Source organism: Propithecus coquereli, unplaced genomic scaffold (genome assembly GCF_000956105.1).
Source record: "Propithecus coquereli isolate 6110/MARCELLA unplaced genomic scaffold, Pcoq_1.0 Scaffold125, whole genome shotgun sequence".
NCBI classification, from domain to species: domain Eukaryota; kingdom Metazoa; phylum Chordata; class Mammalia; order Primates; family Indriidae; genus Propithecus; species Propithecus coquereli.
The window spans coordinates 6,844,443-6,871,654 of record NW_012136636.1 but is presented as its reverse complement, the minus strand read 5'-3'; the positions used below and the strand labels follow the sequence as shown (position 1 = coordinate 6,871,654).

General features: G+C 48.1%; 2 protein-coding genes across 2 annotated transcripts in view; one reads left to right on the top strand and one right to left on the bottom strand.

The window, feature by feature from the left end:
* Positions 1 to 23,265, bottom strand: part of COL4A2 (collagen, type IV, alpha 2) — a 176,939-nt gene extending 153,674 nt beyond the window's left edge. Inside the window, exons 1-3 of the mRNA XM_012637946.1 lie at positions 23,055 to 23,265; positions 22,640 to 22,727; positions 22,463 to 22,517 (exon numbers count right to left, since the gene is read on the bottom strand). Coding sequence (XP_012493400.1) covers positions 22,463 to 22,517; positions 22,640 to 22,683 — 99 coding nt within the window. The 5' untranslated portion in view covers positions 22,684 to 22,727; positions 23,055 to 23,265. The remainder of the gene's footprint in view (positions 1 to 22,462; positions 22,518 to 22,639; positions 22,728 to 23,054) is intronic.
* Positions 23,266 to 23,393: 128 nt separating this feature from the next.
* The window catches only part of COL4A1 (collagen, type IV, alpha 1), a 148,970-nt gene continuing 145,151 nt past the window's right edge, over positions 23,394 to 27,212 (top strand). Inside the window, exon 1 of the mRNA XM_012637938.1 lies at positions 23,394 to 23,627. Within this exon, the coding sequence (XP_012493392.1) occupies positions 23,544 to 23,627 (84 nt within the window). The 5' untranslated portion in view covers positions 23,394 to 23,543. The remainder of the gene's footprint in view (positions 23,628 to 27,212) is intronic.

The following is a 27,212-nucleotide window of genomic DNA, read 5'->3' as shown; positions in this document are numbered from 1 at the left end:
GACTTAAGTACACATGAGCAGTGAGCATGGGTTACATGTCCTGCATCTACGAGGTAGTAGAAGCACGTACATGTGTGCCATGTCCATACACAAATACATATGGTCTATTTTCCTCATTTCCCCTAATTTATCCCTGGCCCATTGACAACTTCACTGCTAACCAGTGCCAGTACCCAGAGCAGCATTTGGGAACTTCCATTGTAAGCCACATAGGACCAGTGTGAGTGTCTCACACAGAGGCACACCACGCCACCTGGGAGTGCACGCTTTCGCTTTTGAGGTGACTCCAGCCCAAGGCCAAACGCTGTAACTTTCCCCATTAACTGCCTCGGGTGCAGCAGGAGGTTAAACTGCCTTTGCTCGGGGCTTCCAAACAGCTCCGCTGCTGAGATACTGCAGCATCAGGAGGAAGGCGCTCTGGGGTCAAGGCTCTGTGTATAATAAGTTCAAACATCCTTGGGAAGGAAGTTCCCAGATGAGCCGTTTGCAGATGAGATGCCGCCCACTGACAGCCATGTCCCACCCCCATATCCTCTAGCAAAGCCCCTGAGGCAGATTAAAAGGGACCCATTTTCCCTGGTAAAAGGAACTGTACATTTAACCATTTTTTCCGTGACATAGTCCTCTATAGATAAAACAGGACCAACTTGCCCAGGTTGTTGCAAGGATCAGAAGGAAAGCCCAGCAGAAGCCCAGCCCTGGGCGGCACCCAGGGCCCTCAGCGAACTATAGCTATTGTTACGCCAGCTTCCTATGCCTGCTCTACAATGTATTCTGTTTTAAGGATCCTATAAAAACCTACTTGTTCAACTTCATTTTGATATTCACTTCCCATTTTTTTGAATTCATCTATTTTCATGAATAGTACCATTATATTCAACTTTCCGAGTGTAGCACCATTATAATTCCCTGCGTGTTCATAAAAGATTGGTTATGCTTGAGATATACAATCAGGCATATTATCAAAGAGTCAGTAGAATAGTTTCCAGGAAAAGAGGAAGTGGTCAACTCTTAATTCTCTGCATCAACTTACCAGAGTAGTGGAGAAAATAATTCTAAATAGCCCAGACACCAAAAAAGTTAAAAAACAAAAAAACTCCGGGAAACCATGAAGATGTAGACTTTTTGAATTTTTACTTTCGCATGTACCAGCTCGAGGTGGAAAGGCAAGTTAGACTTGACTGAGTGGCTGTCTAAAGCAGAACCGGGATGGATCTGCACTGCTGAGACAGCTAGTGATTGTCTCCCTTTTGCAAAGCACAGCATATGTGGGCAGACTTCCAGGATTTCGTGGCAACCTTTGAATTTTGCTTGCCATAGTCACCTGTTTCCCATCCTCATTTCACACATGTATGGTGAAGATAGTGAAATGGTATATATGTGAGGTAGCTCAAACTCCTTAAAAGAAAGGCATCCTATAAATTTGGACCCAGAATTTTATCTTCTTCATTTTGAGAGTAAAATATCACCTCTTTGGGGATGGGTGATCAAGCCTGGTGATAGTGATGGGTTTGGAGAAGCCAGGGTGGACCCTGCAGACCAGAAATTGGAGCTCAGCCACCACTCCGGACCCAGGTGAAGGGGGACTCAGGTGAAGCACTGCAAAGAGAAGTTGGGAGTTGTTTGTATTAATATTTGGAGACCTGGGCAGGTGCTCGTGGTTCCCTGAGGAGCCTATTGCTGACTGCAGGGTTGATTAGCGACTGTACCCAAGCCCAAGGAGGTAGGGAGAAACCCAGCGATGAAGAGCTGGGCACAGGCTGGAGGACAGACTGGTGACAGTCAGGTCACCTGGAGCTGGGCCCCAGGCTATTTACTGTCCTCCTTCAGCAAGGACTTGGAGGACTGGCCTTATTGGATAGTGTAGGATCAGCTAGAGGGGATGAAGCGGCCCCGCTCTGGGCAGAGGTCATTTAGCATCTTTCCTCTGGGCTTTTCTCTTTCACTTCTTTCTCTAAAATTCAGATTACCCTTCATAAAATTTGCATACTTATTTTTTCTTAACATCAAACATTTCCCCATACTACTAAAAGCTTTTCATAAACAAAACCTTCTTATGTGTCGGCTGTATAACATTTGTTCTTAGGGAAGCAACGGAACGTTCTCGACCATTCTCACAGGGCTCTTTCCAAGTTTCTTAGAGTGTAAATTTGCACTGCCAGGAGCAGTCCTGTTCAGCTCATAAACATCTTGAGTGAGTGTGCCCTGATCGTGCTGGATGTGAAGGAAGAGGGATGTCCCCGTTTGGGAACGGATGCTCACTCCCAAGTTCAAGGTCTGGATTTTACTCAAAGTAAGCCCGTGTGTGATAACCCTACACAGACCTGCCAGCCCATACAGACTGTTATTTTGTCTTCGTCCTCAGGGAAGACTTGGGAACAGACCTGTAGGACACACGCATAGTGATGACACTAATAAGGGGGAAACGCAGACCAGGTCTCTTGCACTTGACAAAGAAAGAAGGAAGTGCTTCGAAAGCCAGGCTGGTCTTTGAAAGTCAGAGTGATGAGTTGGGGTCCCTGGTGGACCCCCAGAAAGGTCTGCATTATAGCCTCACCCAATGGCACACACTACTGAGCCTCAAAGGGAAATGCTAGTCATGTGTTTATGTCATAAGTATTAATATTTACCAAATGCCTTTATGCTCAGGCAATGCTCCAGGCATGTTGGGGGACACAAGCCTCATATGCCATGCTCCCCACTCTGAAAGCAAACACGAACTGTGTATTCAAATATGCTCGAGCACTGGAGTTGGGCTGTTTGGGCGGTGTCCGGCCCCCCCACTAACATGCCTTTCCAGACTTGGTTTCCTTGTCTATAAAATGAGGATAATAGTAGTTCCTATCTCCTAGGGTTAATGTGGAGGTAACTCGAGGTCATGTGTGCAAATCACCTAGCCCAGGGCCAAGGCCACCATAAGAACTTATTGCAAAGGATAAAAACTTATTATTTATAATCATAACTACATGGCAAACCAGATGTAACTGTCCCAGGGCAATAATTAGAGCACAGAAACAGAAAAGGAATTCAGACATGCAGAGGTCATGTCCTGATAGCAAAGGTCGTGCTCTCTTTGGGTGGCAAAACAGGACCCCACCCTGCAGGGTCCTTCTCTCATCTCCGGTGGAGCTTGCTGTCACTGGTGGGGTTGGGGATGCCTCAGTCACACTTGTCTAGAGAAGTCAGAAAATGTTTGGAGAAGAGGAAAAAGTGCTACAAGAAATTAGAGAAGAGATGGGTGAGGAGAGACAGCACCACCCAGGCTGCAGGTGCAAGAACCTGCACCCATGCAGAGAGGTAGGAAGCTCAGTGGGTCCTGAATCTCACTGCAAACCAGTCAGGAGACCTGGGCTTGGGCAGAGACTGCTGGACGTGGACTGACATCAGAGCCGCAAGAGGAGTGGAGAATCGTACTGTTTTCCAAGGACATGGAAGCTGAAGCCTCTCAGATTTTTTTAACAAAGAGTAAACAGCCACCTGTCTGTGATGATGTAGAGAACCCTCCTGCCTAGAGATGGGGCTTAGGCAGACAGCTTTTGAACAGACGTCTAGAGCTAGGGACCTTGGGTGGCCGCCACACCCCTGGAAAGGTCATGAGTCAAGGGTGGAATGTGGGCAGAGCAGGGATCTTCTCTGACACTCAGGAATATTTTCTTAGAGTGATGGGGCTGACCACAGGCATAGCTGCACACCCTCCCTCTGTACTGGTGGATGGAACACATCCTTTCCAGAAACAAGCCTGGTTGGCCCTGTCTGGGCCCTGGCAGGTTGCGATGCCTCCCGCATCCACTACTCACAGGCTCAGAGATAGACTTACGTAGCTACCATTGGAATTTCGGCTTCTGGAAACATCACTGTGTGCTTAGGTAGTGAAGAACATTGACTGAGCTCAGCAGGGGGCTTCACCATTACTGAAAGGAAGTGCATACTTGATAATACTGTTGATGCCAGAAATAGGTTACAAGCCAATTACTTATAAAACCAGATAACCCTGGAAGAATTCATTGGTTACCTCTTAAAATACAACTCTTAAAAAAAAATACAACTCTTAAAGATGGCAAAATACGGTATAAACATAGAAAGTGATTCTTCTATTGAAAGTTAACATATTAGAGAACTAGATAAATCCATATATCTGTGAGCCCAACTTTTCTCGCCTCCCATCTGCCTGTGCTTGCATTTTAAGGAACCTCATATACTACAAATCAACAGGCAAACTCAGGAGGACAAAGCAGAGGAGAGGGGGAAATGTGCTTCTAGGAAGGTGCTGCGCAGCGGGAGCCGCCGCATGTGTTGTCGTCGCTGCAGCAGTCGGAGCGTGAGTCTGTGTTGCAGTCACGACGACTCTACCTGTGGTCTGCTTCTCTCCTGCATTAGAATCTCTGACCCAAACCTAATTAAAGACGAGAAGGACTTGAAAAATTGTTTCCCATGGCACTTTCAAAGATAGTCCAGAAGGCTATTTTGGGGATCATATAATTTGAAAAGTGAGCCTGGGTTCTGAAAATAGCTTGTGTAGGTTCTAATAGCCATTTCGAAGCTTATTGGTGCAGAATACTTAACATGTAGGTGGTAAATGAGCATTTCTTGATTTGATATTGCTAATACATTCTAGATCATTCAATAAAGAAAAAAAGAAAAAAGTATAACAACGAAAAAGGAAGATGTAAAACCATCATTATTTGCAGATAACATGATTTCATATATGGAAAAGACAACAGTCTATTGTAAAATTTAGAATTAACGAATGAGTTTGGGGAAGCACCAACCATAAAAAAACTGGACTACATTAGAATGTAGGGTATCGACATATCAAAGGACAAAGGTAAGTCACAGAATGACAAAAGGTATTTGCAATGTAAATACATGTAACCAAACAGGGGCTTGTATTTAGAACATAAAGGGCTCCTGATGACAGACAACCCTGTAGAAAAATGGGTACAAGACTGGAACCAGCAGGTCACAGGGAGAATATCCAAATGGCTAATAGATATATACAAAAGTGCTTGACCTCATTAGTAATCAGAGAAACACAAATATTGAGAGAGTAAATACAAGATACCAAATTCTTCTGTTGGTTGTTTTGAATTAGTTTTTGAAATACTGCCTATCCCTCCTACTGCCTTGGGCCTTAGGAACTTGGCCTTGTGCTTGTGCATGATTTGAATCTGAGCACTGTTAGGGTCTGCTAGCCCACCTCCCACCCCTCCTCCCACGGGGCTGTCAGAGTCTGCTAGCCCACCTCCCCCACACCCTGCCATGGCTGCAGAGGCCATGGCTGACTAATGAGGCCAGGCATGCGCTGGCCTGGGTCAAGGTGCCGTGGGCAGGCTGCCCTCCTGGCTCCAGTTCTGTGGAGGACTTGATCACTCTTGAGGAGAACAAGTAGGAAAAATTAGGACTTCTCATCCTTGTTTCAACAACATAGAAAACTCTGAAATGAGTAAACAGGAAAACTGCAGAATATATGATGGAAATTTGGGGTGGCTTTTCTCTCTCCCAAGCAATCTCGTTCCTGCCCCAAGTTGCAGATGTGCGTCAAGTAATCGGGAACTAGATAGCATTCTTCGCCCTATGACAACTATTTTGACTTTGTTAAGGCCTGGCATTATCACATAGTTTCACTGGTATACTTTAAGGCTAGTATAAAATGTTCAAGTTGATCTTTGGAGGATGGTGAGAGCACTGCGATCTTTCTAGAAGAAAATAATATCAGTAAAATTCCTTTTCTAAAAAAGCTGCATGGAAAGAAAAAAATATTATTAACCCCCAAAGAATCTGAACACCCAGGGTTTATTCAAACAGCATTTTGCGAGCAGCGATTTCATGGCGAGGTCAGGAAGATGTGAGCCACGCCACGGAGGAATGTGGTGGGGAAAGGTCCGAGACGGCCCAAGAGCCTGATTACCAAACTATGTAGAGGGGAATCAGTCAGCCAAAATAGGTCAAAACAGGCCACTCTGCTGCCAGCTACTGCTAGAAAACTCTTCTTAATTGCTGTTTTGGAAACTAATTGCCCTCAGCAGAAAGTATCTAGTAGGAGGTCTTTAACTCAAAGGAGAAGGGCCAAGTCATCTTGTGTGTAGGTACAGCTTGGGGAGGCACCACACGCACCAGGGTTGGGTGGCCCTGCAGCCCTAAGGAGCCTTCCGAGAGGGGAGGCAGGCCGCCCGTGCTGGACGCTTGGAAAAACAAAGACATGCACTTTGCTTTGAACCATAAGAGAATCCCAGAAATACTGGCCCGAGGAGGTTTTACCCTCTTCTCAGAGTTGCTTCGATGAGTTGTGAATAGGCAGATGGGGAGTTTCAATAGATTTCAAGGGATTTGCCCCAATCTAACTGACATCCCGGCTGGGAAGAGCTCTGGTGTTGGTAACGGCCCTCCCCCTCGCCCCCCAGTGCCCCCAGGCCGCACCTCCCAGCTTCATTCCAACTCGCCACCCACCCACACAATGAAGCCACCCAAGGAAAACATCGTGTTACAGCAGTATCTTTCCACAGCGGTATCTTTCCACACTCGCCCTGAAACCATAGCCCCTTCTAATCGCTGACACGTCAGCTGTCTGCTTAGTGACCGTTGTAATACTGAAAATTCCTTTATTTAGCTTGCTTGAGATGAAGTCATGCAGCTATAAGAGTGACTTGCAAAACAAAATCAAGTTCCATTCTCAGTTAAAGGGGCCATGGAAAATCTCTGAAATCCTTAATGGTACAACTTAGCCATCACATTTCATTAGAAAATTGTCACAGTGCTTCCCATGTTTAAAAAGAGTAGTTTGTATTGATAGAGAAACAAATACAGTGTTGGTTTGGCAACTTAAAAGACATATACTTATTGAATCTGCCACGTTTGGTTTCATCATTTAAAAAGATGAAAAGTTGGCTTGCTGTATTTTGCTGCATTTTATCAACTACTCCTCTGCTCGCTAGGGAATTATACACATTGCTGGGTGTGCTGGGGAAATCACTGGGCTTTTCTCCTAGTGTCATATTCCTCTGTCTCTCTCATGGTTATAATATTCCTGTATCTCTTCTTGGTTATAACATTCCATAACTCTTTCGCGAGGTGATTGAGAATACCAAATGGATGTGTGCACTACAGTACTTCATGCAGAGCTATGTGGACCTGTAATAATTCACTTGGGACAAATCCTTCCTTTTGAGTAAAGCAAAGTCAGGGTTCCAACACCAGCTCTTCATGAACCAGAGCCCTCAGCCATATTATTTCATTCCTCTGGCAGCCCTCTCTCCACCTGCAAATAGGTACGCCTGTACCTGCGCCATCTACTTCCAAGGCTGCTACGGGGATTCGGTGAGATCACAGCCATGCATCTTTTCTTTGAAAAGCATAAAGAACTATGACAGCTATGATGCATCAATAATCATGAGAGGGAAGGGGATCTTTGACAGCATCAGGGCTATTCAGACACCCTTCCACCATTGCGTGTCCACCTCTCTGGCTGGTCTGTTTTCTTTCTGGTCTCTCTTCAGAACGACCCCATTCCCAAGAGTACCCCTTCCTAAGGTTTCTCACTATTATCCAGGACTCTTAATGAAGGCTTTGGTATGTCAAGAAGAACATTTCAGCTTTCTGAATTTTCTGAATTAGGTGTTCTCAGGAGTTTAGGCTTTCCAACTGCAAGAAATCAAGACATTTTTAAAGTATGTTTTCTCTTACTATGTTGATTCAAGGTGACGCTAGCAGGGCTGGGAGGTTGTTCTCAGAGGTGTACTGAGAATGTAAGAGGAATTGCGGTAGCACCTTACATTATTTGAAAGTTAGCATATCTCTTAAAACATTTGCATTTAAAAAATAAGTGACTTGTTTAAAGGTCTAAACTTCTCCACTTAATTTAGTTCTGCATTTTCTTCAGATTTGCCTGTTTTCTATTTCTTTATCTGATTATGGGCTTTCCACACATTGTGCTAAAATAGAAGAAAAATTTATTTTTTGCCATAATATGGGACCTCAAAGAAATATGAGCTTTGTTCCATAATGTGTTCCTACAAAGATCAATGAGTTTTGGCTTAGTAGAAGGTCTGTTCACCATTTCCAAAACAAGTCTTTAAAAACAGTGAATCATGTAATTTACTCAAAAAATGATCTAATATATAAAGTGATTTAACTAGTGAAATTAGATGACAGCATGAGCTGATCAGGTTAACATGGAGCAGGGCTGGGAGTCTCCGATGTCCCAGGAGCTCACTGCTGGGTCCTAGGCAGGGCTCAGCTTCAGGAGTCGTTTGGGCCAACCCCCAAGGTCCTACCTGGCTCTGTGAGTTTATGTCTAAGATAAACCCTTCACAGAACAATGTCCTTCAATATCATCCTCAGTGCTGTGCAACCATTGAATTAAACATGCTGAGTAGCACATTGAGCTAAACGTGTCTGTGCCATCAGTGTCTTCTGCAAGTCCAATGTCTATTTTCATATTTCATGAAAGCAAGGAATGAAATAGACAAAGATAGTAAAATGCTTAAGAGAGACAAATCTCAGCTTATACCACATTTGCTTCAGTTAGCAATGAACTTGACGGCAGAGGCTGGTTCCTTTTCAATGTCAAACTGGAGTGAAAAATTTTCCTAATTTTGTTTAATTGTGGAAAGATTAGGGTGAACAGAAAAACAAACTGGAGAATTTTGGAAAGAAAAACAACATTTAACTGAGTTTTAAATAACTCAACAATTGAGCTAAGAAATTGTGGTCCTCAGATAGAGGCTCTTCACGATGGTTTAAACAAATGGAAAACAGGTTGATCAGGAACAGCTGATTTTGTCTGGTAAATGAGCGCTCCAGAAGTTCCTTAGGAAGATTTTTTTCTTTAGGAGATTAAGAATCTTCCTGACCAACTTTCTCAGGCTATTAATTTAACTGAAGACTTCTTCTTGACTATAGTCTACTGAGGACAAAGTCATAATTATTAGTCTAGATTAATGAGGTTTACAGTATTAATATATTATTTTGAGTTTATGGTTCTATTCATCACTTAATAATTTAAAGTATTGACTCTATTTTATAAATGAATTTCAGGAAAATATTACAAATCTATTTAGACTTTACTAACACTATGAGAAATTCATCATTTTGTATATGTGACCAAGAGATTGCATAGCTGTTAATGTTCACAATTTTCTTTTAAAGGTTGGCTTTTCAAACTGACAAGACCGCAGACTTCACTCAGGACAAGTGCCTTAACTAATGATGAAAACAAAATTAGCAGGAGAACTATTTCTCTTGGACCGTTGGGGAGATTTTAACGCTTCACTGACACCCACAGAATGAATTTTTCTCCTAAAACAACACAAGCCAATGACTTCAAGCTGAATGTCTTTGTGTTCCATTCCAACACCCCATCCCCAATCTCTTCGCTACAAAGAGACACACACTTAAAAACCACCTGGCATTATTTAAGAGGATCACTCTGAAGCACATTCAATTCCTTGCCTTTTAATGGCAAGAATCAAATGCAAAGTGCAGGGTCATATTTCTGAGATTGACAGACCAGGAGGCCTGGCTGGGTGGAGGAGGTGATGTCACAGAGCTGCTTTCTGGGTGGAATCAAATGTGGTCTGTGACATAAGGAAAGTTTGTCTTTAATATCCAGAGTGGGTGATTGTGTGTGTGCTGAGCTCTGGGGTCAGTGAGGACCCCAGCTCAAGGAAGGAAGCCAGCCAGTGGAGGGTGGACAACCCAACCAGAGTAACTGAGGCAGAGATTTGACGGGCAGGAGCCCTCTGGGAGTGGGGTACCATGGGGGTGTGGGCCAGCCTAGGTTGGTGCCCGCAGAGCCGGGTAGGGGATGTGTGCTGGAGATAGGCAGAGGTGTCTGGGCTGAGGCTCTGCAGGTCACTAAGTGAATCCTGCTTCTAGCTTCTGGGGAAAAAGGGCACTATACACCAAACAAGGCTTATCAGGAATCCATGCTTGTTGTCTATCTGTGAGCAAGACTTTGGGACACAAAGTGGTCCAGTTTTTGAGCTGGCTGACAAAGTGCCACCTGAGACTGTGTGAGCTTCACTGTGTGAGAACTAACTTGACGCTCAAGACAGTGGGATCCTCAGGTGGCCAAGCAGAGTGACAAGCTGACACCAGGAAACAGGTTAGGAATCACGACGCAGGATGTGGGTGGCTCCACTGGGCACCACCCGCCACACGGGGAATCACTACCAGGCAGCAGGAAGGGCCCAGGCCTGAGGGAAGGCCAGCGTGGCACCCGGGGGTCACCTTGGTCCTTAGGCTGCAGGAGCCCGAGAAGGGCTTGTGCAAATCGGGGTCAATGCAAACTCAAATAACCGATGTCCTCAAAAAGCCTATTCAAAAAATCTCCTGTGGCCTGCAATACGCTGATGGACGAGAGACTGAAGCGGTATCTCTGTATTGAGACCCCTTCAGACTCACTTGCCAAGGCTCCACGACGCAGGGCAGCAGAAGGCCAGGGAGGGGCTTGAGCTGTCAGGAGGGAGAGGGAGGAAGAGGAGGCAAGCTCAAGTTCAAGCTCAGGAGGGCAGAGAGGACGTACCGGCAAGCAGCACATTTGGGGAGGTATTTATTCTACGCCAGGCACTGTGTTAAGTGCTCTACACACATTATGGAATTTAATTCTTTCAGCGACTTGCTGGGGGAGGATTACAAACTCATGTCACAGAGGAGGAGAACAAAGGCTCAGGAAAGTAGAGATCTCGCCTGAGGTGACACAGTTAGTGACTGATGGAGCCCAGTTTGAATACACAAATAGGACTGTGAGTCGGAAGCTCCTCACCCCTGGGCCAGGCGCAAGTGCAACCCGGGTTCTAAGCAAATGGCTTAAAATGAAGTTCTGGAACACGACACCTTCCTATTGCAGGAAGTGCCTGTTCCTCCTCCTACAGCTCTGTGCCTTGAAGGGGGAGAGCAGCCCCTCTAAGGACAAGGAGTCCAAGGAAGAGGAGGAGATAAAGACAAAGTTGACAGAATGATGAAAAGTCTGCAGGAGGAAGCTTCAAATTACTGGACTGTCTTAGTAGCTGTTTAAATCAAGAATTCTTCAACTTGATTCACTAATCTTCCGATATGCGTTCCCTCGGAGGCTTTGACATGATATGTCTGACTACTTAATCTTTGCTTTTATCTCTAGTATGTGGTTGTCTTACATGGAATTTTCCAAAGGACTCCATTTGACAGATGTTTTAACTAGAGACTGTAAATGCATGACTGACCATCACTAAGGAAAATAAAATATCAGTCCACGAGTACAGAGCCGCCCTTAACAACTTCGAAAGATAACTGGTGGGAGGAACTGTGTTTTCAACTTAGTTTCAACAAGAAATAAGCTTCAAGTAAACTCTCCATAAAGTATGAGTGCTGTTTTCTGTTTCTCATTAATTGGTTCTAAATGGTTATTCAAAAATGTGTTGATTTTTGATCATTATGTATGCATTTGGTTTAAACTTTGTTTAAATGGTGAGCTAAGGCTGATGGTGTAAGAAGGCCCATTTTTACAGGAATAAATGTGTTTTCTGTTCTCTTCATGCCTCTAACAGGCTATTTTTGCAAAGCTCAGGGTCAAACTCACTCCCAGGCATGACATGACCCTGGAGGGTTCGGTCCCACATATCAAAAGATAAAAAGCTCTGCAAAGGGAGAAATTCCTTAACCCTGACAGAGAACAACAGATGAAACGATCCTGCCCCTTTCATGGCTTCCTAAAATGCGCCTGTATAAGCAAATGAGTGTGGTGTGTTCCTTGTCATGTTTTTCAAATCTGGAGCATGTTCCGGGGCAGGGGCCCCAGTCACATATTGCTGATTGCTAAGAGTGACTATTCAAGGGGAAAACTGGATCCCAAAGCTGGATCCCAGACACTGTCTCCCAGAGTCGCTGCTCAAACTATTAAATGGAAATAGCTTGGCACTCTGTCTTGCAGTTGAAGCATATTTTGCATTAGTCTGACTTTGCAGATAAGCCAACGTCTGTCTGTCCAGTAGTTTTTTACACAGCAATTCAAATCGAGTGAAACCAATGAGAGAGAAACTCATCTTTGGTTGATCTTAGGTGCATATTTTTGAGGAACGTGCCTTTGGCACTGTGCATAATGATTCGTGCTGTGATTCTGAACAAAAGTTCCCAAATCACCCAGCTTCGGTTCTGCCCAGGACCCCAGCCTTTCCCTCTTTTCCTCTTTCTTTCCTCCCACCAGCTCCTGCCAATCCCAGCTGCTACGCCAGACAGCAGCTGGGCTCTGTGAGGTCAGCGTGCCCAGGCTTGGTCCCTACCCTCACGGGGCCCCCTGGGGCCCATGCTCAGGCTTGGGGAGGAGGAGGAGGCCTCTCGCTTGTGGAAGTTTCTTACTTCACCTCTGCCCCCTATCATATGCGGGACTTCTCTGTCTAGGAAAGGCTCCCTCGGGCTGGGCCCAGCTTCCCTGGCACCCACTCATGTAAGCCCCAGGTTCTACAGCTGCAGAGATATCAGTCATACTTAGCATGACTAACTCAACAGGGAGAGAAGCAGACAGCAAGACTGGTGTTACAGGATGGTTGTTACAGTCAGGAAATCAGGACAATTACCAAGTAAGTAAGCCAGGGAAGGGGGTGACTTTCCTCCCTGACATTCCCAGCTGGACTCTTCCGGTGCAGATCCACCCACAGGCCTCCCTCACCTGGTGCTCGGGAGGGCACAGGCCAGTCTGGGGGCCTTTTCCTCCTGAAAAAACGACCACTGCTAGTCTCAGAAGCAAACACCCTGCTAGGTTGGTATGAGGGGAGTCCAGAAGAAAATTGTCTCCTAAGATTCTGTTTTACGTTTTTGTATAATGTTGCCAAACCAAAGCCTCTTGAGTTTTCTTGCTTTGTTAAGTTATACTTGGGTCTCAAAATTATGTGAACAAAATGTTCTTTGTTTTTAAGTCTTTCCGTTTGTTCTGGAAATAATTTAGTTACACCTTGACTTAACTTTAATTAAAATTAAAATTCTTCCCTTGGCTGACATTTCTCAAACTGAAAGAAAATGAAAACAACCGTCCAAAGGCATTAGGAAGATGCTGCCCCACCAGTTCTGGCCACGCGAACCACTGCAGGGCGGTCTGTGTGCACCACTCAGACTTCGGGCCACACGGTGGCGACCTGCCAGGAGCTCTGGGCACAGAACCTCCCCCACTGCACCCACGTCCCACAGGCTGGCCTCATCCTGTCCTCAAATCTTGGCTCGAAATACCTCTTCTCTCCCAAGGCGCTAGTGACTCTTGAACTTTCTGTGTCCTCAAGTGACTTTGGTCTTGAGGATGGAGACCCATATTTATTAAAAAACGAAAGTGAAAACAAAGTAGACATTAATATTTATCAAGCACTACAATGCAAAGATATGAGCAATTTTTTCTTTTATCCTCAGAGCACATGTTTCAGGTAAGAACTATTTTAACTCCAGTTTCAAAAACGTAACAAAAGTATAAAGAGCCAAGTAACTCGCCCAATGTCACGTGGCCAGGAAGTAGCAAAAGCAGGTTTCGAGCCCAAGCCCCGAGGTGGCCTCGCTCCCCGAATCCCTGCCTGAGCCCGGGCTTCCCTCTGCACCCTTGGAACACAGTGTGGTTCATAGCACGGTTCTATGCTGTGAGCAAGGCTCCCCGTGTTCGCCAATGAGCACAATCGCACGTGAAGTCAATCGTACTGAAAGTCCAACGTAGGACAGAAGGTGAACTTGCTCTCAAACAGTGAACTTCTGCAGGTTGCCCTGTAATCGTGGATAATCTCAGATGGCATATTTAACCTTAAAACTGTGTTAGACAGTTGAGCAACTCCTACACCACACAAACACACACACACACACACACATATGCACACACACAGGGCACTCAACCTCACTGCTTCCAGCCTGTCCTTGCCCTGGCCCAGACATGAGTCCATGGGAGGACTGATGTGCAGAACTCACGAGTGGATATCATTCCTAGCAGAATCTGGCATGTTCATTCGGTGAATGAATCTCACATGAATGATCTCACTGTGAACTTGAGATACAGTTATTAGTATTCCTGTTTACAGATGGAAACAAGGGTGCCCAGAAAGGAGGAGTGACTGTTCCTAGTCACTGGACTCAAAGCCAGAGATTCCACCTGTTTGTAAGAGTCCAAACATGCACCTGTTGGCACATGTGGACTTCAAGAAGAATCACAGCACAAAACAGAGTAGTGCGAGCAGACCCTAGCACACGGAGTCGGCACTGGCCCGGAAAGAGTGGCTCCTGTTGTCATTCCGCTACTGTCCATGGGGCCTCCTGTATGGCTAGAATAATTTTAGGAAGGTCTCTTGTTCCCCATGGGATTTCAGCAAATCTTTCTCTCAATTAGGACTCACAGAATTTCCCAACAGCCTCTCTTTCTGCTCCTAAATTATGCTGTGTTTGCACCTTCCCTTCCCCTTTACACAGCTGTAGTGGAACCGGCCTCAGTGGCCTGGTATCTCAAACAGGGCCTGGAGGAGGGTGGGCGCTGAGTCTGCAGGGACCCTGCTCTGCTGATGGGGGAGTCTCCCTCTGTCCACTCTCCTCACTCCTTGGTCAGCCTCCTGAGTGCAGTCTTTTTAGCCTTTATTTTTCAGAGTTCCTGAGGCTACCCAGTCATCCTCATGTCTTGGTTCAGCCTCTCTGTGAAGGGGACCCTAAAAAGCAGGTCTGCCTGGCACTCCCTAGAGGCAGCCGCTGGCTCTCTTCTGTGTCAGCAGCCCTTGAGGAGAAAGGAGCCAGGAGCATCCTCCAGCTGTGTGCTGTGTGTGTGCACGCACATGTGCATGCATGCATGTGTGTATGTATGTGCACGTGTACATGTATGTATGCGCATGTACGGGTATGTATGTGTGTCCGTGTTCTCTTTCTTTCTCCCTCACATCTCTATCATTTATCTCTATGCATTCCACATAGATTGATAGTATATATTTTCTACATAGGATATACATATTTTCAATATGAATATATATTCTGTGGCTGGGATTTATCCACTTAGCACAGTGGCTATAAGCAGAGGTTTTAGACTCAGTGAGTCTTAGATTTGACTCCCAACTTTACTCCTATTGACCTTCCCTAGTGGCCTGACCTGTGCATGCCTCAGTTTACCCATCTGTAAGTGTCAGTGGCTTAGAGCAGTGCCTGGCTCCATGTTGCTCAACAAATGGGAGTTGCTGTGTTTCTCCCATGGGAAGTTCTAGCTGCTTCCGGGGGTTCTGGAACACTAGGAGCATCTTCAGGGACTTCTCTTTCTTGTGTATGGTCCAGGGAGCCCGCAAAGACTCCCAGGGGACCCCTTCCTCTCCTCCAACCTGGAGTCAGCGTCGTGGCGGGTGAGGACATCAGGAGGGGCCGGCTAGCAGGCCCCACAGCGCTGGCGGGTTCATGCATCGCCCCTTCCCGATGCCAGTCTGCCACCGCCGCACAGTCAATGCTAATGAGCATCTTTCCCCGGTGGACAACCAGAGCTTTGAAGCCCAGGGCACTTGCTTTTGATCCCATCCCCCAACAGAAGCGCTTTCCCTGTTCTCGCAGGTCCCCTCACTCCACAGTCAAAGACCCAAAAATGCTCGACATGCAGAAAAACATTGTCATGTAATTTCTACCAGGTACCAGATCATTTGTCCAGGTGACTCAAAAACACAGACGCTTCTCTAATTCCCACATGAGAGATCACTAAACTGAACAAAAGCAACAAAACAGGAACTTTACGGGTGGGGCTGAAACAATCCCGGAAAAAATGCAAATCCTCCACAAGCAGATCCTTGCTGCCTTTTCCATCACACCCAGCTAGTGTCATCCAGTGGGGGACGGCACTGAACTTGGGGGGAGAACCCACAGTGGGAAAAAGAATTCATATATATATATATATATATATAATTTGTCTACTCTTTTATTAATAGTTCCATGACTGTACTCCTCATCCAAAAGATTTATTGAACACTGTCCACTGACTGTATCTTCATTCCCCATGTTTCAGGGCCCGGAGCGGATAAATGTACCAGTGAACAGTTCCGGGAGGGAAGATGCCAGATGCCCTGAACTTGGATTGTGGTAAAACAATGACAGCGGAGGATGATGTGTTTCTGGGTGAAAAAGTGGATGATGGGTGAAGACAAATGTTTAATGTCTGTGGGAGCTACAACGATGCCTCAAAATCCTATCCGTAATGACAACTGAGAAAGCTGTCAGCTGGAGACGGCGCTTTAGCTAGACTCTCAATGGGTTTCATTTCGAAGGGCAGAGATTCCAGCTGGGGCCAAGGGGTGGGCAGAGGCATCCCGACATCTGCCACACGGGTACCCTGACAGGAAAGGGACAGGGTGTCCTTCATCTCCCAGAGGCTGAGGCCACTGCGTGCAGATGGGGTGTGCACAGAAAAGAACCAACCAGGGAGGGGGCAGAGGCTGCTGCATTCCTGCTTCTCGTTTCTGGTTATCGATGGCAGTTGGTGACAGGCCAATGTGCAAGGCAACAGCCATTGGTCACCAGCCATCCTTGTTCTTGGCCCCTCCTCAGCCCCAAACTGGTGCAGAAGCTGCGGCCACTGGGAGGCCACAGACTCCAAGCCTCACTGCAACACCCTGCAGCACCTGCCACCTGCCATCCACAGAGTTTTTAGGCAGGTAGAAGGGGACTCCTATTCTTTAAAGCACATGAGGACACCACCTAACACATTCATAAGGGTTCATAACCCTTCACCCAGACATTACATCTTACGTTAATATTTTCTATAACCTTGGCACATTTATATCAAAACTAAGAAATTAACATTGGTACAGAAATTAACATTAGCATATTAAACTGCAGACTCTGTTAGAATGTCACCACTAGTGTAGTGTAGTCTTTCTGTCCCAGGATTTGCCCCGGGACACCACAATGTACTTACAGGAACAGTTTTTACAAACGAGTTGTTACTTCAAAAGGCAGCTTTGTTCAGTGCAACAGAACACATCTTAACAGAATGCGTCAGGGATCTACCAGGAGCTCGGGAAGGGGGCTGAGCATCTGGTGCCCAAGGCAGAGCTTGCTGGGCAAGCCATGGGCTGCTTGCGCTTTCTTCCTTTGAAATTCACCTCTGACCACATCAACAGGGCTGGAGAAACCCTGGCAGTCTCCCTAAGATTAGACACTACCTTCTTTCCTGGATAATGAAAATACAAATTATCGTCCCCTCACAGCAGTTGAGGGAACTGAGAGCAGTATGTCATTTAAGCCATCACCTGTCCTGAGATAGTCTCATCAGCTGAAGGGCACGGCCACCCAAGGGGAATAGCAAAAAGATACCTATCCAAGAACCCTGCCCTTTCTCTCATCTGAACTGATGAAGTACCATTTATTTACTGGATTCCAGAAGCTTCTACACCATAAAGATAAAAGCCTCGTGCAGCACGTCTATTTTTTTTTTTGAGACAGAGTCTCACTCTGTTGCCCCGGCTAGAGTGCTGTGGTGTCAGCCTAGCTCACAGCAACCTCAAACTCCTGGGCTCAAGCGATCCTACTGCCTCAGCCTCCCGAGTAGCTGGGACTACAGGCATGCGCCACCATGCCCGGCTAATTTTTTCTATATATTTTTAGCTGTCCGATTAATTTCTTTCTATTTTTGGTAGAGACGGGGTCTCGCTCTTGCTCAGGCTGGTCTGGAACTCCTGAGCTCAAACGATCCGCCCACCTCAGCCTCCCAGAGTGCTAGGATTACAGGCGTGAGCCACCGTGCCCCGCCAGCACATCTATTTTTAAGTGATGCCCTGAATCTTCTCACTGCCAGGGTTACAGCTGAGCCCCCTCCCCCCAGCCACCTGCAGGCCCTGAGAGCTGCCTCTGCAACTCCCCTGGGGTGCGCTGCTCACGGGAGAGAGCACCTGAGCAGTCAGCAAAACCAGCTTTTCAACCTTCTCTTTCAGGCCCCAGGGGCAAAGTCAGTTAAGCGACTTGCTCCAAAGTCAAACCGCCAGTTAGTAGCCAGGTTGGCATTAGGCTTCATTCCCCCTCAAGACCATGGTGTTGTCACAGGGCCCTTGATCTGCGAGCCAAATCAGCCAAGGCTGGGACTTCACCCACCACCTCAAGGAGTGATGGTAGCACCAACAAACACCGGCAGACAAAAAGCAAGAGGCCAATTTCAGAGTTTTCTCTAAAACCCTCTAATCAAAGATAAATACTCTTTTTCAGATTAAAAGAACAAGAAATTCCCAAATTACCTACTAGGTAGTGATCTCTTCGTTATGTCATCAAACACAACGTTGAAAAGTTAAGTCTCCATTGCACGTAGTTTTTCTTTAGAATTTTTCCAATATTTTCTCTCCCTCTCTCCCAGAAACAGTTACATTGTCCTTTGATTTTTACTATTCTAGCAAAGTCTTTGTTTTCCCTCCTAGAACTTTTCCCTTACATTTCACATTGTCTCTCTCTCTGGTTCTAAATGTATCCATCGGACAGCACCAGAGCCTGTCTTCCCTCTCCCTGCGCTTTCCTGCCTGCCTGCCCCACCTGCCTCTAGTTCTAGAACACTGATGGCAAATCCCAACTATTATTTATTGTGGCCGAGTCATACAAGCCGCCCAGGGAGGGCAACTTTAATAGCCTCTAGAAAGCTGAGATATGCTTGTGTTTCCACTCTCAAGGTGGAACCTTGTGATTTTTCCCTTCTGCGTTTGAACAACAGGGTATAGCTGCAGGGAATATGGGAAGGGACTGTTCCTCTTGATCCCGACACTGAGCTCTGGGAAGCAATGCAGCTCCCTACATCTCTCCCCACTCAACAATAAGCCCCCAGAGAGGACTTGCCACCACAGCTGCTTTTGGAGGGGAAGGAAAGCAGTGGCAGCCTGCAAGAGTCAGTGAATTTTCCAAGGCTTGGTGCCCTGGAAAACCTCTTGGACACCAAGCTGGTGCAGAGGCATTCGGGAGTGACACCTGTGCTTTGAGGGATGCTGGCCGCATACCTGTGAGAACTCACATGGTGTGGCCCTGCCTCCCGGCTGAGGTCCTTAGCTGAGCCTTCAGCCTGCTGTGTATTTGATCTCAGGGAAGGCCTTTGTTCTTGGGAATTCTCTTCCTCCCAGAATCAGGCAGGACTGGGTCTCTTAGATCTTCAAGGCTGCTGCCCTGCCCCTGGAGATAAGTAGCAATGCTTATAGGGGCTGCAGCGAGTGCTTTGAAGTCTCTACGAAGGTTACAGCGTGCAGCAGAGAGAACCATCCCTTCAATATGCCCAGTGGACATCTCATGGCACCAGCACTGTGCCTGCCTCTCAAAGCACTTCCCGGAAGCCCACTCATCCCAAAGCCCCCTGCCTCCATGTGGTATATGAAATGATTAACATGCCAGTTATGGGGGGGCTGACACAGTGGTCTGGTGAGTGCTCACCTTAGGCAGCTGCTCTTCAGTGGCCTGCCCAGCTGGAAATGGCACCCAGGCAGCTGCCCGAGTCTGGGATAGGAACCCTTGTGCCACACTGAGTTCCAGGATGGGCGCTTTGTACATGCACTCGGCATCTTGGCCTTGCATTCAAGCAAGGGTGCCTCAGAGAAGGCAACTTGGATGACAGAGAGCATCCTCCAAGTGGCCCATGCAGAGCCCGGGGTCCACACTGAGCTCTGCGCCCAGGCTGCCAGGGGTATTTCTGCTTCCCCCATCCCGCAGACACATGATGATATTGCTTCTCCCTTGTTCCACACTCCTGTTTCTCGGCAGAGGAGGAAGGAGGGGGACTCCCCTTCCCAGGAGTCCGTGCATGGGCTTCATTCCCTTGGCCCAAGGTCCAGACTGCGGGGACATCACCCACACCTCAGGAGACTGAGCACCCTCGTTGCTGACTTAGAGATCCAGAAGAGTGACTGTGGGTTCTAGTCCCACTGGCCCACTTATAAAGACAGAGACCCTGGGCAAGTTATTTGAACTCTTTGTGCCTCTTTTTTCTCACCTATAAAACAGGGTAATGATAGTTACCTACCCCCTAAGCGTGTTTTCCTGTGAGTCACAGATGTACTAATGCACACAAAATGGAACACAGGAAGTGCTCATTAATTAAGCGCTCTTTGCCACCCATTGTCACTGCCTCTGCTGTAAAGCTCTAAGATATAAGCAGAAACCCTTCTACTGAACCGACCCTCCAGGGGAAGAGTCCTGAGACAGGCAATGAGACAGGGCTCCGGAACACGGCCGGTTAACAGGGAGCTGAACTAACCATAATTAAGAAAAATCTTTAATGACTACAGTTAAGGATCAAGCCATTATTTCATGAGTAACAGCTTTAAAGCCAGTGGTCAATAAAAATTTAAATAAGTAGAAGATCAGCTCATTGAACATAACAAATTGTGTGTCTCTTAAGAACACATATTAATGTCTCTAATAAAATGATTAAACTGTTTATCTATTTTTATTTGTAGATTTAGAATCTAAAGCCCAGAGAAATAAAGTAAATTGGCAAGAGACCTCAACTGCCTCTCAACCCAATATTTCAGCTCAATTTTGCCCAAACTTTGGCATCACATGAAAAATGTAGACTCCCAGGCTTCAACCCAGAAAATGTGACAGAAGGTCTGGTATGTGCAGACCAGAGGTCTGAATTTGTAACAAGCCTTTCCTGGTGATTCGGCTCTAGGAGGTTCAAGGACTGTACTTCGAAGAAGCTCTGTTGGGCAAGAAGTGTTCTTGGTCCCTTTCAAGGACCTAGAGTCAAAGAGACTCAGGGTGAGTTTGCAGCACTACGAGGTTTGAGGGGAGGCAGAGAGGTGTGCTGCATGTCGAAGTGTACGTGGCCCCATAACAATCTGAGGGGGATTCGCTTCCTCAAAGGAGGGAAACCAAGGTCCGGGATTTATGAGATCAGGGCAGAGCCACGTCGAGTTCCCAGTTCTTCTAACACGAAGCTCTTTCCACCAATTTTAGGATCAGTCCTGATAAGAATTCCTGGGACTCTCGCCACCCTCAGGAATGGAAACATTGATATTACAAAAGTGGCCCCAGGGGAAGAAGCAGTGTGGGTAACAGCACAATCAATACCCACACTCGTGACACACACTGGTACTTTTTTGGGGTCTCCTCCTTCTTTTAGTGTGTGTGTGAGAGAGAGTGTGTGTGTGTGTGAGTGTGTGTGTGTGTGAGAGTGTGTGTGTGTGTGAGAGAGTGTGTGTGTGTGTGTGTGTGTGTGTATTGCTTCTGGTTCACAAATCTGGGCCAAGTCTTATGTGTAACACAGGTATGTGCATAAGAACTCAGAGTCATTGGGTTGGTCCAATGGGTTGGTTCAAACATCTGGATTCTGATCTTCTTAAGTCAGTACTGGGGGAAGGAAGGAGAGACAGACCTGAACTTTGAGAAAACTTTGGTCTGGAATGCTTTGGGCAAAGTCCCTGAGTTCCTCCTCTTACTTCCCAACCTGGGCCCTGAACCAGAGCAGAAAGCAGCAGAAAAGTAGAGTTAAAGTGGTTCTTTCCCAAGGGAGAGTAGCTCTTCCTCACTCACTACCTGTAAAATCCTTGTTTGTTTTACATTAGGACAGAACAATGTAAAATTAACAGAATTTAAAGATAACAGCTAACATTTCCCCTTTTGTCGCTGTGTGTGTGCTCTAGCAGGGTGGGACCTGGGGTGGGGGGGGGGTGATTCCCAGTGGCTCCCACCTGGCCAGAGGCTGCGGCCACGGGGTGGTCAATCAGACAGACAGTCGACAGAGGTGGGGATAAAGACACTTTCGGGTCCCCTCAGTTTTCAGGCCCTATTTAAACATTTGTGTCCTCAACAGAGGAGACCCACCAAACCTATCGCACTTTAGCCACGGTTACATAAAGCGCCATAGAAATGGCTGCTGCATATTTGAACAAAATGCATGCAACACACAGCGCAGGCACCACGGACGACACTGGCAGGGTGCCCTCCGCGGCGGGGGCTGGAAGGCAGCGCTCAGCACACAGGGTCATGCGGCCCGACCAGGACGTGGGAGAAAACGCGGGTTTTCTTCCGACGCGGGTTTTCTTCCATTGGTCCCTGGCGGTTGGGGGAGCACTGATTGGCCCGTGCTCCCCCGCGCCCCACCCACTCGGAAAACCACAGTCCCCTCTGACAATGGCAGAGCCTGGTCACCGGCCTCGCAGCCCCACAAAGACCCATATCGCCCTCATCCCAGCGCCTCGCGGCCCGGGACCGGCATTCTGCCCCTGCTGCCCAGGCTGCAGCTTTGCTCAAACGAAGGAAAAGGATGCCTCAGGCTACGTTTTAAATGATCAGCTCGGGTGAAAAGCCGACGCCTGTAATGCCCAGGGTTGAAGCTGGGGAACCCACCGGGAGGAGAGCGGGAGAGGGTCACTGGGGGAAAGCGAGCTTTCTTAGAACCTGGCCGGGTGGGCTGGACCACACGCAAACGCACACGCACACGCACACGCACGGCGAGCGCGGGCGAAATGCCTTCTCAAAGGCCACTCGAGGGCCCCAACTACTCCCGAGCGCAAGAATCCGAGCACATGGAACCGGAGTCAGGACTTACCGCCAAGACGCTCTGGGCCAGGACCCCCACTGTCACGGCCCCCAGCAGCAGCCACCTGGATGCGAGAGGGAAGAACAGGGAGGTGAACGTGCAGGCCTCGGCTTGTCAATTCCTGAAAGTTACACGGAAGGGCCCTTCCGCGCGGAGCCCACAGGGACAGGGCGGAAAGTGGCTTACCGCTGCAGGGCAGGGCCAGACGCGGCTCTCCGGTCTCTTCCCATGCTCCGGGTCCCTCCACTCTCCGCTCCCGTCGGTCCCTCTCAGCCTGGAGGCGAGAGACAAAGCGGGTTTAGCGAGGGGGTGGGGAGGTAGAGCATCCTCGCCAACAGTCTCTGGGACGGGCGGGGACCTCGCGGTGCAGCCTCGCTTCCTTGCAGGGGTGACCCAGAGGGCAGTCCCAAGACGGGACAGAAAAAGGGGAGCCTTCCCATTAGGCCCTGGTGGGTGTTGCTCAGCCGAGGCAGCTCGACCCCCTTTCCCCCAACCGCCGCCTCCCGTTCCCAACAAGAGCGCGCAGCCCCAGCCCGCGCAGGGCGCCCGGAGTCCTTGCCCTCGGGCCTGGGTCTTGGCACTGCCCTGGGGTCGCTCTCACCTCGGGGCCCAGCTTCAGGTGCTGCCGCCCGCCCGCGGCACATCAGCAGCGCTGCGGGCCTCCTGGGCTCCCTGGGCGCCGGCCTCAGGGGCCCCGGGTCCCCTCTTGATCCTCCGCCCGGATCGGCGAGCGTGGGGGCGCAGGGGTAGGGGCGCGGAAGTCCTCGGGTGCGGAGCGAAGAGCCCTGGAGTCCCTGCGCACTGCGGTCGCAATCTCCTGGCTGCGCGCTCCCGCCGCCCTTTACCCGCGCCGCAGGGTCCTCCCCTTTGAGGCACCGCCCGCGCACCGCCAAGGGGAGGGGCAGCGCCAACAAATTGGGGAGCTCGGCCGGCCGCGCTCAGGTCTCCGCTTGGAGTCGCCGCACCCGGGACGGTGCGCAGTGCTCACGCTCCGGCCTTGCGAGAGTGAGCTGCCCGCCGCGGTCCCCGAGCCACCCGCCGCAGTCCCCCGCGGCCCCCAGCCGTCCCCCGCCGCCCCGGGCCCGCCACCATGGGGCCTCGGCTCGGGGTCTGGCTGCTGCTGCTGCTCGCCGCCCTCCTGCTCCACGAGGAGCGTAGCCGGGCCGCTGCGAAGGTGAGTCCCCTGCCGGCTCCGCTCCCCAGCGTCCCGCCCTGAGCCCCTGGCGCCGGGAGGAGCCCTTTTGTCCCGCACTCGGAGACGCCCGCCTGTCAGGGGTCGCGCGTGGCATGGCCAGGTGCACTCTCCGGACGGGTATCCGCTGGTAATCCCTGTGGGCTGCGATCGCGCATCCATTACGGAGCCTCCTTTGTTATGGTCTGGGTACGGGAAAGTTAGGGAACTGCCCCGGGCCGGGGGAAAGAAGGAGAAGCTTAGCGCGCCCCGTGGCGGGTGAGGGTGCCCGGGAGTCGGCGGGATTTGAACCCTCATCACCGGGAGGCTCAGCGACTGGGCGCCTTCACCTGCCCTGGGTGCGCGAGCGAGTTGGGGGCTAGAGCGGTGGACACGCACACCCCACGCTGCTCGGAGCCCCACACACATGTGTCTGCGAATCGCTTTGGGCGTGTTTCCCGTTGTTTGGAGGCTCTGGTGGCCCAGGCTGAACACTCTGGGCCCTTTGCCTGGAAACAGCTGTGTCTCTGCGTTCCCACGACTTCCCTACTGCCCAAAGCGCGCTGCACAGCAGCAGTGGGGCTCTTCTGTTCGTCTGGCTTAGAGACGCCACCATCCTCGACTCGTTGCCTTTTATAAATATATTTTAAAAAATTCTAACCACATTTATATTTGAGTGTGAAACCAAAGTGAAACTCCGTCTCATTGTTCCATGCGCAAATTGTTTTCCTAGTTTTCATTTCCTCTTGTTCTGTGCTTGCCCAGAGGAATCTGGGAGATCGGTTTGCAGGAGCTGAGGCTCCCAGCGCTGGACGGGCCAGGATGGACTGTTGTTGTTCTTTCCTTTTTTCTTCCCCTCAGAGAGAATAAAGACTTTAGCTGTTACTCAGTCAGTGCCTTAGCCATATAGTCCCAAAGGCCGAAAAGGTGTGGCTTCTAAACACATACTGCCTTCCCCCCACCTCAAATGCTTAAAAATGATTTTTGCTACTTGCCAGATTTCCCACACTTACTCTTTTACTGTCTTTTTTTTTTTTTTAATCTTGCTTTTGATTTTCTTCTTTTTTAAAAAAATTTACATCTCTTCTGGAAGGATGGTATTCACCAACTCCAGTCCACTATCAGTTACAATGGTCCATGCCAGAATTAACTGGTGGTGTTCACAGGGCTCCTGACTGAGAGCTGGTCTCCCTGATGGCAGCTCCTCACTGGATATTAAAGGACTAGTGGTTACATCAGCAATTAACTTCAGGTGGTTTCTCCCAGCCCAGAGTCTCACCAAGCACCATGGCCAGTTATTTAAAACACTCTTCGGTAATGATGACAAAATACTTTCAAAAGAGCAGGCTTGAGAACACTTTATTTTGGTCTAGAAATATTGACCACAGGATTGAACACTTGCAAGGCGAGATTGTTAAGTGTGGTGATGGCAAGTCAGAGAAAGTTCTCTGTTGGGAGATAGGAAATGCTGTTTGGATTTGGATTTCCGGATGGATAATGTTAGCAAAGCAAAGCTAACTGTAAGAACATTCAGGACATTAGAGAGTGAGACACTCACTTATGCTAACTCCTGTTTTTACCCGGGAAATGAAACTCATTAATGTTGAGTATGAGATTATTTTACTTCACTGTAAGTATTGTCTAAAACCCAAGTACATTCCTAGCCACTGGCTTTGCTCTACCTCTCAAGGTGTCACAAAATGTTTTGAGAGATCCTGCATGTGGGTACCTCCTCTGAGCACCAGTTGACCTAACTGTCATTATACTATGTGTCTCTGGGCTTAATTAGAGAGAGAAAAGTGATCAATATGCTTATGACTTTTGGGTATACAGGACAATTTATTTAAAAATCATATCTGGCTAACTTTTAAATCTGGCTCATTTTTCATGCCATCAACAACGTTTTTTGCTTACCTCCCTCCAAAATCAGCTGTTAGGTACACCAAAACACCAAAATAACTTCAATATCGATCCAAGCAAAACGTAATTTAGAAATAGAGTTTGAAGGACAAGATGCTGCGGATGTGTCACATCCTAATTCAGAAGCCAGTGGGAAGGACTCTTGGCTCAGCTGCTCCTCTGGGTCCACCGAGTCACACTTTACTTGCATTCGCACATCCAAACACCACCTACTGTGTGCCAGGCCTGAATCACACTTATTTTTTTCTATAGAAAAGCAGTTTGATTTTGTATGTGGCCATATCTGCTGTGGTGTCATACTGTTCATTTAGTAGTGGATGGATTTTCTAAACCATTGATTTCATCCTGTACTGAACCTACCCCCTACTCCCGCCCCACTGCCCTCCCTACCTTTTCTTTCTTAAGCAAGAAAGGAGGAATAGGGTGCAGGCCTGAGACAGAAATGTACCTGCAGTCTCTATGATTGTGAGCATCCTCTGCTCTTGGTCATGCACTTACACTGGGCTGAAAGAATCTTCCTTCAGCAGCCTTCAACCCTCCTTTCCCTCTGGTTCTGTGCAATGCTTCTTAACAAATTATTTCTCAGGATCAGAAATGTGAACTTTCCCCTAAGTGTGGTGATGCCTGCCCAGCAATACTACCACCTCCTGACTCTAAGTCACTACTCCTAGGACTGAATGACCTAGAGCGTGAGCTAAGTGAGAATTCCCATGCAAGAACGGACCACGTTCTACTGGAAATGCAATTTAGATCAGAAGGTTGATTTCTGTTAAGTCCAAACAAGAGTAACATCAACCAGTATGTCTAGAGTGATGTTGGTCCTCATGTTCTTTGCATATGGAATTGGTCCAGGGTGCAGGGTAGCACCTCTAAGACCAACTAGAAGATACAAAGGACATGAACTAGGTGTGTATAAGTTTGGACTTTCACAGAATTATCAGTGCTATCAATTGGTCACGCATACACAGAAAGAGTGCGCTGCAGGGGCAAGAGGATTCTCAATTCTATGTCTGCTTTTAAGCAGATTTGGGGGGACTGGTTGAACCCTATGCCTCAGCTTCCCTGGCAGATCTGCCCCTTCTTCACATGGACCCATTTGTTTCTTCCTTCGTTCTACACATGCATGTGGACCACCTCCTTTAGGCCATGCCCCCTGCCAGGGAGTGTCACCTGCTCTGTCCCCAGGCAGATCACAGCCTGGTGAGAAATACTGAGAAAGAAATAGACAAAACCAGGGCCGGTGAATGCCACAATTAAGAGAAACAAAGCTTTGGGGAACTCAGAGGAAACTTCTGAGAAGACATTCCATCTCTGAAATATGAGGAAGAAATGGGAACTATAAACCCAGGATATTATTTTCACATGCACTGTTATGATATATTACATGCAGAAGGCATGACAATTCTACCTGTCCTTTCTCAAGCCTAAGGGTCTTTGCGTTGGAAGATCACCCTAAAATTCCCTCCTTTGAGATCCTAAGATGTCATTGTTTCTATTATTAACAATCTTGGTAGCTGGACTTTAAACTCAGAGGGTAGAAAGGAACTGGGGCAAGGCCTAGGGGAAGAGTGGTCAGCAGAAGCTCCCAGCCCCACCTGAAGACCAGCATGTGGTCCTGTCCCTTCTTTTGGAGGTGGCAGGTGCACTAGGATGTTTGGAAAGTTGCAG